Here is a 12,362-nt window from a genome sequence, read left to right as displayed (position 1 = left end):
TCCCTTGTTTCCCTACTTTTTTTCTATGATCCCTATAATCAAACTTAAAATTCCTAATTTTGCCTTACACTTGTTTCTTTACTTTTTTTGTAACATTATTATGACTGGTGAACCCACGGGTACTGCATCAAAAGAAAGGATAGCACCAGAACTAATGTTTTCGTCTAAACGCGCATCCCAGGTATCAAATACTGCTTCGAAAGTGCAGTGGCCATTACGCTTCGCTTTCAGCTATATTCAACCCATTACACTGCGCTACATGCAAAAAACAGTAGAAGAAGTGCCTCTACAATAATCCAGTCATCACAAAAATACGACGATTTGTGCACCCCTAACTATTGATTAAGCCTTGAAAGTGCAGCAGCCATTATACTTTGCTTTCAGCTATATTCAGCCCATTACACAGCGCTACATGCAAAAAACAGTAGAAGAAGTGCCTCTACAATAATCCAGTCATCACAAAAATACGACGATTTGTGCACCCCCAACTATTGATTAAGCCTTGAAAGTGCAGCAGCCATTACACTTTGCTTTCAGCTATGTTCAGCCCATTACACAGCATTACAAACGAAAAACTGTGTTAGAGTCGCCTCTGCAATCAATCCAGTCACCACGGAAAATATGGACGATTCCCATTTACAAAAGTACTGTAGGGAAGCCATACATCGCGCTACCATGAATCGACACCTTGGGCTGTCAGCAAAAAGAAATGGGACACAAAGGAGGACAAAGGTAAATCCATGATGCGTGCATTGTACGTACTGTGGTATGCCAAAAGACATGTCTCGGGAAGAAGTGACGTTGAACAGCAAAAAAATCAAGCCTATAGCCTTAGCTGTTATCGAGTTACACTTGCCTGAAGGCATCAGGCAGGCAGGCAGGCAGGCAGGCAGGCAGGCAGGCAGGCAGGCAGGCAGGCAGGCAGGCAGGCAGGCAGGCAGGCAGGCAGGCAGGCAGGCAGGCAGGCAGGCAGGCAGGCAGGCAGGCAGGCAGGCAGGCAGGCAGGCAGGCAGGCAGGCAGGCAGGCAGGCAGGCAGGCAGGCAGGCAGGCAGGCAGGCAGGCAGGCAGGCAGGCAGGCAGGCAGGCAGGCAGGCAGGCAGGCAGGCAGGCAGGCAGGCAGGCAGGCAGGCAGGCAGGCAGGCAGGCAGGCAGGCAGGCAGGCAGGCAGAAAATTCCATTGAATAAAAGTTTTTCAAATTTTCTTAACAATTTATTGGAAGCCTTTAGGATCATACTGAAGGCACTTTTGGGCTTGGTTATACCTAACCAATACTGCCAAAGTGCCAGGATGGTGTGGTTTTTGGGTGAATGTTTTGGCCAGCAAATCCCAAATCTCCATGATCCCCAGTATACAGTACTACCATACTGTATGATGGTTTGCTGGTAGTCCATATAAAATTGGTACATGTATATACAGTATAGCTACTGACTAATGTTGATTGTGGTCAGTCAAACATGCTAGTTAGTACATTATTGTAGATTTGAGTTTAGGTTGGCTAAGTGTTGTCTTGAAGAAATCATTTTTTAAATTATTACGATGTCAAACAGTGAAGCTCGTAGCCTTAGCTGTTATCAAGTTATGCTTGTCTGAAGGAATCAGTCAGACAGGCAGTCAGTCAGTAGAAAATTCCGTTTAATAATTTAAAAAAAATTCTGTAGCAACTTGTTGAAAGCGTTTTGGGTCAATCTGAAAGCTTGTTTTGGCTTAGTTTTGCCTAACGAATACTGCCTCATCGTCGTCATGGAAAATTGAGGCTGGTTTTTGGGTGATGTTATTTTGTGGGCCACACCTACTCCTTTGTGGTCCCTACTGTACAGTACCATCATACTGTATGATAATGGGAATTAGTTTGATGCCTGCACCTTTGGGCCTGCAGCTTTTAGGATTGGGTTATCTATCAAGCAAATCCGTCATGGCAATGGATATGTGTGCATGTGCATTTGTATAATAATTTGTACATTGTACATGATTTCATTGCACTGTACTTTTTACTAATTTATTTAATAGCAAGGACAAATATGGCAGATTTCAAACCAAGCTTCAAGTCTACTGAGAATATTGGACAAGTTGATAAAGATGGAGGTATGTACATTCGTACATGTATGATTTCACGTACTGCTTAATGACACCATAAAGTGGTAGAACGTACATGTAAAGATCACAGTGATTTGTGATATCTACATACTACATTTAATATCCACCACAAATTAATATTGGTAGAGTATTATCAAGCCCAAGTGTACTCTTAAAAATAGTCAAATTGCATCATACGAGTTTCTGTATCCGACTAAATGACTATTGTTGTAATTCAATATAAGTACCATATTTCCTTGTACAGGCTTTTATTTCCTTTACAGCATTTTTGACCCAGCCTGTAAATGAATGGGGCCTTTATTTGAGACCTGGAATTTATTTCGGATTTCCGACCAACACCTGGCATTTAATTGAATTTAGGTGGTGGTAGAACGGGATTATTGTAATAGTAAGCGTAGAAAAGAGTGCCAGTGTGTTGACTACATAAACAAGTGTAGTCAATATGAAGATGAACAAAATGGCAAATTTCAGTCCCAAATACACATACTGTTTCCTTTTCACTTGATACTTACTAGTGGACCAATACTCATTACAAATAATCACCAGAGGATGGTTTTGAGTTGGAGGATGCTTTCCAAGGTGGTTTTTAGGTGAGCGTTCCATTAGAGTTTTTGTATAAAACATGGGCGATCCTATTACGTATGAACCCACTATCGTGGTTCATGATTATGTTAATGCCTTAGTATAGTAAATATCATTTACTGATTTACAGTAATGGCAGCGGTATTATTATTATTATTGATATTATGGTACATTATAAAATTTATGTTATAGTTCTATCACAGCAGGAATAGAATATCTTTCATGAGTAGGAGGTGAAGCCAAGGACGAGTGTTAATAACTAAGATATTCTACGACTGCAGTGATATAACTGGCTTATATCCAAGTAAAAGACTGTGAGCACTTTGATGTACAGTGGTCCCTCGATTATCCGGCCATTGATTATCCGAATTTTTGTTTATCTGAATTTCGATTATCCGAACTATGGAGGTGACTGTTCTATTAGAGTATTTGTGTGTTCTATTAGAGTATTTGTACAGGGCTCTGTATATAAATGAATGGGATTCTATTATCCGAACTTTTTGATTATCTGAACACCCTCAGGGCCAAATGAGTTCGGATAATCAAGGGACCAATGTATATGGCTTCATATTCAGCTTGCATAAATACATTATGCTGACACTGCATTTTGATTGCCAATATTGTACATTTGGTGTTTAGCACCTTACTGAACAATATGGTAGTATTATCCAAGTAAATTCTTTGAAGTGAGGCTTCATTGGAAAATGTATAATAAAGCATTGCCGCAAGTGCTATATGAAAATAAAGCACGAGGTGTGACCGAGATGCTAATAGAGCACGAGGCGAAGCTGAGTGCTTTATTTTTCATATAGCATGAGCAAGGCAATGCTTTAAATGATTTATGGAACTTTCTAGAGCCATACACTAAAACTCATAATTAACACGTGTTGCATGAATTATTAGCAGCCTGGATACACACAAGCTAGTTTAAAAAAGTAACTCACGCGTAGTTCACCATAGTTTGGCATGGTAGACATTCATCACATATTTGGCAGGTTTTGGTCACAACCCACAATCGATTCTATTGTGATACATGGTGAAGTATTTCCATGATATCTCCAGGACTTGCCCGTTTACATTAAGAAACACAACAGCATTTTACCTTCTCCCCACCCATCATCGAAGTATTTAGATATGTCTGTAAAAGCAATCCAGTGGTAGAACTCGTGTTGGCTGGGGCGATTGACCACTCAGCACGGTGTGGGCTATCAGCCTGCACCAGCTTGAGTAATTAATTGTACTTGCGTAAATTCCGTGGGCTATTAGCCTGCACTAGAGAATGTGAGCAACCGTGCTTTATTGCACTGCAAAGAGTGCTTTAATCGTATAATAAAGCACAAGCACTCTTTAGGCAATAAAGCACTGTTTGTCCTAAAGTGTACTTTATGAAACTTAAAGTACATCTTTTCCTCTGATCTCGCTCATGCAAAGTTCTATAAAAGTATTTAAGTATCGTATGTTTTTCAGCTGTTTTGTATGCATAAATAATTTATTGATACTGTTTATGCACAGAAAATAGTCAGAAAAAAGTTGTGACAGATACTGAAGGAAGATATGCTGCTTCTAATGGTGATGGACAAGTCAGCTATAATAAAGAAGAAGGTATGAGGATGATATCAAACTGTCTATTTAGAGGTTGTGTATAGGGCGAGCTCATGTGCACTCAATTCACACGGAAAAATCAGGGTTTGACAAGGGGATGCACTATGATCAGGGTAGTAGGTAGCTATATAAAGCAGGTGGGTGCAGCCTCCCAGAAGCTATAGGTATTTTATCTGTTTCACAACTAATGAAATTTTTGCTGTAGAGCCCAAATATCTAATCAGAAATAAATCATACTTTCTAAGTGGTCTGCATTGATCAAGAGTTTCAGCCATGAGTTCAGTTATGAGCTTAAAGTAAATTGTCATATTATATGAATGACATACAATCGACCTAGTACATTAAATAATCCTAGCAGGTTATATACAGTGGCTAAGTGTGCCCATGGATTGGTGCTGCAGATGCAAGTTTTCATACTCAGAAATAACTAGGGAGGATTCTCAATAGTGTTACATGTGGTGACTGTTCTATTAGAGTATTTGACTGACTACTTTATTAGAATATATCGATCTTTTTATTTGAAGAAGGGGGGGATGCCCTTCTCTGGATTCACCACTGAATAAAAATATTTTGCATAAGTCCAGTAATCACTATGAAAAGATACGGGTAGGGCTTGATAGATGTATGTGTTCTACTAATTCGTTCAATGGTATGAATCATGTAAGGGAAAATGTTATTGTGGAGAAATGTGAGGGACACATGACTGCTCTATTACAGCGAAGCTGACGTAACTGTTCTATTAGAATATCTGACTCCAGTATCTCAATCTTTCACAGTACTATGCTCTCTCTCTATTTAAGGTCAGTGTCATTTAGCTGCTGCCTGTGCGAGTATCTATGCTAAATTTCATATGTTCCTATGATATACTTATGCACGCGCACACACATACACACGTACACGCACGCACGCACGCACACACACAGATGATACACAGACATATGCAGACCGGTGTATGTGTGTGTTTGCATGTACAAGACTACTAGTAAGAAAAATATGTACAGAGTATACAGTAGAGTTTTGTTCCTATAATGTTTGCTAACTCTGTTTAATAGCACGGGAAGATGTGGCAGATTTCAAACCAAGTCTTAGATCTTCTGGACAAGTTGACTCTAATGTAGATGGAGGTATGTATAAGTGTACTTACACCTATGCTTTCATGTAGTGCTTATATATGGTTTAAGTAATTACATGTAAAGGATCACAGAGATTTGTGATTTCTACATGCTACAAGAAACCAACATTAAATATCTACCACAAAATATAATATTAATATTGGTTGAGTATTGTCAAGCCCAACTTAAAATATGACTAAATGACTAATGTCTTCAGACAAGCATAATTCAATACTACAAGTTGATTATTTACTTTAAGGTTACGGTATAGTCACGGGCAATCATTCAAAATTTTGAATGCCTATGGATTCTTTTTGAGAAGCCCATAAAACCAGTCTAGCAGCGTGAAAAGTTTCAAATGAAGGTGAAGCCCTTCATATTTAATGTTTTTATGTAGCTACAGTGTAGTTTGAGGCAGGTGGAACACTACAATTGTTGTAGTAACACAAGTAAGCCTACATCGCTCAGTTCCAGCTGTCACTACCATGTTTTTCCGCCGCCAAATACAGCAAAAGCTGTAGGTTGTATTGGCATTTCTAGGGCATAGTGATACTGTATATTAAATTTGTTAGGTCCTGTGGAAGCGTTTTTGGCGTGTTTCTCCCCAGTGACTCGGATACAAGCCTTCAAAGAGCTTGTTTCACCTGAAAAAACTATTAAAAGTTCAATAAAACGTCTATACTACCAGTAACTTAAAAAATCGCTTCCACAGGACCTAGATATTTTAGTTGTTTAGCCACATGTGTTGAAATTATAAGGATTCAGTAATCTGTTAGTCTGGTTTTTGGCGGCGCGTTTTTATAAAACATCGCTCTATTATAGACCACACACCCAAGAACAGTCGTTGTTCTGTAGTAAAAACAAACAAGCACAATTAGTTGTATTGCTAAACACAACACAGTTGTTGAAATTATTTATCCCTGCTTGGTTTAAAGCAGGTTTGGTAATTTGTTCCGCCCACGCATTTTAAACTATTCCGTAACCTTAATAGAAATCATAAATTTACTGTCAGTAAATAGACATTTTAAGGCAAGTTTCTCTCAGTCCTTTTACCTAAAAGTTACAAAATGAGAATAGGTAACCAAAATGGAAACAATGATAAATGACATCATATATTATGCCATTCAAAGGTTTATTGACGTTGAGGAAATGTGATATGTATTTGTGCATTATGTAATTAAGTAGTGCCATGCTTTTCAGCTGTTATGTATGTATAAATAATTTATTGATACTGTGTATATACACAGAAAAAAGTTGTGACAGATACTGAATGTAGTGTAGGGCGGTATGGCATTTTGATCCCGGTATTCGGTATTGAGAAAATATCCCGGTATCTGGTATTTCATGGTATCAACTAATAACACTCTTTTAATCAACCTGGTATTGCTTTATGTGTGATAAAAAAGTCAAGTGTTAATCTGTGGTTACTATCCACAGTTGGGTATATACCAGTTGGGTATACGGTATTTTCGGTATACTGCCCAACACTACAATAGCCCCCATCACACTTTATCACTGCTAGTACACGTGTATTGTAAGTGTATTCTAATTAATTAGTGCATGCGTGACTTGTAAAGAAGAGCAGTACCAGCAGTTGTAGCTTGATAGTGGTGTCTCCAGTGTTGCAAGAGATGGATAATACCTGGATTATTGTTTAAAAGCTGTTTCCAGCTTAGTCTGTGAGTCCAGTCCGAGAAATACATTATGCCAGGGGTTAAATGTCCACTAGTGTAGCTGCAGGTGTAGATGATCTCCCTTGTTTCATTGCTTTTTATTTATATTAAGATCCCTACTAAACCAGCACATACTTCATTCTAAGCACAGAATGGTGCTGGCTAGACTTCATTTAAAAGTTGATTGAGCGACTTTATCTGCTCCCCAACTATCAAAAATATGATTTAGAAAATGGTATGCTTAATATGCTTTGATCTTTGGAGGATAATGAGGTCTTCAAAATCCACTAAGAGACCTGCTAGCAGGTTCTTAAATTGGTCAGAAACCTGCTCACAGAAAAGACCTCAAAGCATCACAAAACTCACTTTCGATCATTGATTTGCAATGCTCTCTCCAAGCATAATCAGGCTGATAGCCTGCAGTGGGTGACCAGTCACCCAGTGGTTAACCACTCTATTTATTTTATAGGCTTACCTAAAAGAATTTGATTATGGGAGGTACAATCTAATGCTGTACGTTAGATTGTACCTCTCATAATCAAGATCGATGAACAGAGAAGTCCAAAAATATCACGGAAAATTCTGTTTAGCGCCCATCTGTTTCTAGACTGTTTTATGGCTGTTTTTGTCTTCTATTACACTATGGATGGACTTTACCAAGAGCTAACTGGGTAAGCTTCCTTGTAGAACGTTATTTTTCGTTACGTGTAATGTGGGTGTAGTTCATATTAGAAACTGTGCCTGTTTAGTTTTCGTGCTACTGTGGTGCCACTGAAGGCACAACTTGTGACAACTTGTTCCCATCGTATAAATCCACACAAGCTGCTTCTTCGACACACGTGTTCTTTACACTGCTGTGACACCATAGGCACTGGCTACCGCTAACCTGGCTCAACAATATCGATCACTGCCGTTTCCCAGATGTGCCAGATCCAAGTCTTGTGAAAGGAAGCGGTGCGAGCTTCGATTTTTTTCAACACTTCAACAAAAGCACATTCATTCTTCCGTGATTGTTTTAACATTGCGTGACGATTTCAATACGACATATAACCCAATCCCACAATGACTCCACCTATATGCCCATATATAATGCACACATTTTCTAAGTCAGTTAGAGACCATGCCCTTAGATCTTCATGCTAGGTCTCTAACCTACATGTAGCTATTCTGCTTCATTTTTAGCTTTGTTCTGCTTGTTGTACAGCATTACAAATCCAGAACAGTACAACAAGTGCCTCTGCCATCAATCCAGCCACACTACAGAAATTTCAATTAAACACATGCCTTAATTCCGCTTCATTTTCAAACATGCTATACCTGTTATACTGCTTTACAAAAAAAAAGTCAATACAAGAAGCACCTCTGCAATCAATCCATTCACTAAGGAAATTATGGGCAATTCTCATGACAACCACAACCAGCTGCACTGAAGCCATCACGAATCCATACCTATGTGGTATTGGAGGACAAAGGTATGTGCGTAAGCCCATGATGCAACTGCTACAGTTTGTGTAAAGGCACGTCGTGGGCCAAAGCAATGTGGAACAGCAAAAAAATCTAGCCTGTAGTGTTAACTATAGTCAAATTATGTTTGGCTAGAGGCATCAGTTACACTGTAGTTAATCAGATAGTATAAAATTCAGTTAAATAGAAATTTTTAAAATTCCATAACACCTTGTGGATGGGTTTGCGGTTACTCTAATGGTATCATTGGGCTTGGTTATACCTAATCAATACTGCCAAGCTGTTATGAAGGAAAAGTGAGACTGATTTTTGTGTGATGTTTCTGGACAAGAAAGCCCAAACCTTCATGATCTATATAGTACAAATGTACTGTATGATATCAATCAAATCCCAAGTGGTTATATGGTATAACTATTGCATATATCCCAATTTCCTACATGTTTATATTGTTGCAGAACCTAAATATGATGAGGAAGATTTGAAGAAAATGTATAAGGATGCTAAGATACAGACAACAGAACTAAACTATGATGAACTAAACAAAAAACAAAAAGAGATGGTTGCTAAAAGCCAGGCAATGATAGTTGTTGTTAATTATTATGAAGATCTTGCCACCAAATGTTACCTAAAGCCACCAGATGGTAGTAATGTTATATTAGAAGTTCATCATAAAGCTAAGTATGGGTCTGATATTGACACTCGAATATTTTTGATTGGAAAGATTGGAAAATGTCCAGTTGCTGTTACAAAAGTTAGTCAAGGACGTGGAAGAGATGCTGCATTTCACGCTAATACAGATGTCTTTCATGATATGAAGGTTATTATTGCAGTCGGAGTTGCAGCTGGCTTTCCAGAAAATAAAGTTAAACTTGGTGATGTGTTAATATCAGATAGAATTCATGACTGCTCAATGATCAAGGTTCAGGATGGAGAAATTATTCCACGAGGCAATGTAATACCAGCTTCAAAATACATGTTAGAACGTTTGCACAGAAAGCTGGATTGGCAGTATCCTTGTACCAAAGATCTAAGTCGGAATTCGACTGTTGTTATAGGTCCAATTCTAAGCAAATCTGAGCTTTTGAATGATGCAAAGATAAGGAAGCAGTATATTCATGCTCACTGCAAAGAAGCAAAAGGATATGAGATGGAAGGCTTTGGCATTATGGAAACAGAAATGAAATGCATCATTGTTAAAGGCGTATGTGATTATGCTGGCCAAAAGGCAAAGATATGGCAACCTACTGCTGCTTTGGCTGCAAATGATTATCTTTTCCAAGATCTTAATAGAAAAGATTTAAGCTTATTGCTTAATGAACAAGGTACAGTTGCATGTGTGTGTAGCTTGTACATGTGTTGTCTGTGTGTGTAGCCTGTACATGTGTTGTCTGTGTGTGTAGTCTGTACATGTGTTGTCTGTATGTGTAGTCTGTACATGTGTAGCCTGTATGTGTAGTCTGTACATGTGTAGTCTGTATGTGTAGTCTGTACATGTGTTGTCTGTATGTGTAGTCTGTACATGTGTTGTCTGTATGTGTAGTCTGTACATGTGTTGTCTGTATGTGTAGTCTGTACATGTGTTGTCTGTATGTGTAGTCTGTACATGTGTTGTCTGTATGTGTAGTCTGTACATGTGTAGTCTGTATGTGTAGCCTGTACATGTGTTGTCTGTGTGTGTAGTCTGTACATGTGTTGTCTGTATGTGTAGTCTGTACATGTGTAGCCTGTACATGTGTAGTCTGTACATGTGTAGTCTGTATGTGTAGTCTGTACATGTGTTGTCTGTATGTGTAGTCTGTACATGTGTTGTCTGTATGTGTAGTCTGTACATGTGTTGTCTGTATGTGTAGTCTGTACATGTGTTGTCTGTATGTGTTGTCTGTACATGTGTAGTCTGTACATGTGTTGTCTGTACATGTGTAGTCTGTACATGTGTTGTCTGTACATGTGTTGTCTGTATGTGTAGTCTGTACATGTGTAGTCTGTATGTGTAGTCTGTACATGTGTTGTCTGTATGTGTAGTCTGTACATGTGTTGTCTGTATGTGTTGTCTGTACATGTGTTGTCTGTATGTGTAGTCTGTACATGTGTAGTCTGTATGTGTAGTCTGTACATGTGTTGTCTGTATGTGTTGTCTGTACATGTGTTGTCTGTATGTGTAGTCTGTACATGTGTTGTCTGTATGTGTTGTCTGTACATGTGTTGTCTGTATGTGTTGTCTGTACATGTGTTGTCTGTATGTGTAGTCTGTACATGTGTAGTCTGTATGTGTAGTCTGTACATGTGTTGTCTGTATGTGTTGTCTGTACATGTGTTGTCTGTATGTGTAGTCTGTACATGTGTAGTCTGTACATGTGTTGTCTGTACATGTGTTGTCTGTATGTGTTGTCTGTACATGTGTTGTCTGTATGTGTAGTCTGTACATGTGTAGCCTGTATGTGTAGTCTGTACATGTGTTGTCTGTATGTGTTGTCTGTACATGTGTTGTCTGTATGTGTAGTCTGTACATGTGTAGCCTGTATGTGTAGTCTGTACATGTGTTGTCTGTATGTGTTGTCTGTACATGTGTTGTCTGTATGTGTAGTCTGTATGTGTAGTCTGTACATGTGTTGTCTGTATGTGTAGTCTGTACATGTGTTGTCTGTATGTGTAGTCTGTACATGTGTTGTCTGTATGTGTTGTCTGTACATGTGTAGTCTGTATGTGTAGTCTGTACATGTGTTGTCTGTATGTGTAGTCTGTACATGTGTTGTCTGTATGTGTAGTCTGTACATGTGTTGTCTGTATGTGTTGTCTGTATGTGTTGTCTGTACATGTGTTGTCTGTATGTGTAGTCTGTACATGTGTAGTCTGTACATGTGTTGTCTGTATGTGTAGTCTGTACATGTGTTGTCTGTATGTGTTGTCTGTACATGTGTAGTCTGTATGTGTAGTCTGTACATGTGTTGTCTGTATGTGTAGTCTGTACATGTGTAGTCTGTACATGTGTTGTCTGTATGTGTAGTCTGTATGTGTAGTCTGTACATGTGTTGTCTGTATGTGTAGTCTGTACATGTGTTGTCTGTGTGTGTAGTCTGTACATGTGTTGTCTGTATGTGTAGTCTGTAAATGTGTTGTCTGTATGTGTAGTCTGTACATGTGTTGTCTGTATGTGTTGTCTGTACATGTGTTGTCTGTATGTGTTGTCTGTACATGTGTAGTCTGTACATGTGTTGTCTGTATGTGTAGTCTGTACATGTGTTGTCTGTATGTGTAGTCTGTACATGTGTTGTCTGTATGTGTAGTCTGTACATGTGTAGTCTGTATGTGTAGTCTGTACATGTGTTGTCTGTATGTGTTGTCTGTACATGTGTTGTCTGTATGTGTAGTCTGTACATGTGTTGTCTGTACATGTGTTGTCTGTATGTGTAGTCTGTACATGTGTTGTCTGTATGTGTAGTCTGTACATGTGTTGTCTGTATGTGTAGTCTGTATGTGTAGTCTGTACATGTGTTGTCTGTATGTGTTGTCTGTACATGTGTTGTCTGTATGTGTAGTCTGTACATGTGTTGTCTGTATGTGTTGTCTGTACATGTGTTGTCTGTATGTGTAGTCTGTACATGTGTTGTCTGTATGTGTAGTCTGTACATGTGTTGTCTGTATGTGTTGTCTGTACATGTGTTGTCTGTATGTGTTGTCTGTACATGTGTAGTCTGTATGTGTAGTCTGTACATGTGTTGTCTGTATGTGTAGTCTGTACATGTGTAGTCTGTATGTGTAGTCTGTACATGTGTTGTCTGTATGTGTAGTCTGTACATGTGTTGTCTGTATGTGTTGTCTGTACATGTGTTGTC

General features: G+C 38.8%; 1 protein-coding gene across 2 annotated transcripts in view; it reads left to right on the top strand.

Moving 5' to 3' along the window:
• LOC136265790 (uncharacterized) overlaps nt 1–12,362 on the top strand; it is a 58,813-nt gene that overhangs the window by 8,768 nt on the left and 37,683 nt on the right. For both annotated transcript variants that reach the window (XM_066060705.1, XM_066060706.1), the window contains 4 exons: nt 2,010–2,084; nt 4,191–4,280; nt 5,333–5,404; nt 8,985–9,851. In XM_066060705.1, the coding sequence (XP_065916777.1) occupies nt 2,010–2,084; nt 4,191–4,280; nt 5,333–5,404; nt 8,985–9,851 (1,104 nt within the window). The remainder of the gene's footprint in view (nt 1–2,009; nt 2,085–4,190; nt 4,281–5,332; nt 5,405–8,984; nt 9,852–12,362) is intronic.

This window comes from Dysidea avara, chromosome 9, assembly GCF_963678975.1.
Source record: "Dysidea avara chromosome 9, odDysAvar1.4, whole genome shotgun sequence".
Classification (NCBI taxonomy): Eukaryota; Metazoa; Porifera; class Demospongiae; order Dictyoceratida; family Dysideidae; genus Dysidea; species Dysidea avara.
The sequence above is the reverse complement of the archived record's forward strand: the minus strand, read 5'-3'. Positions and strand labels throughout refer to the sequence as shown.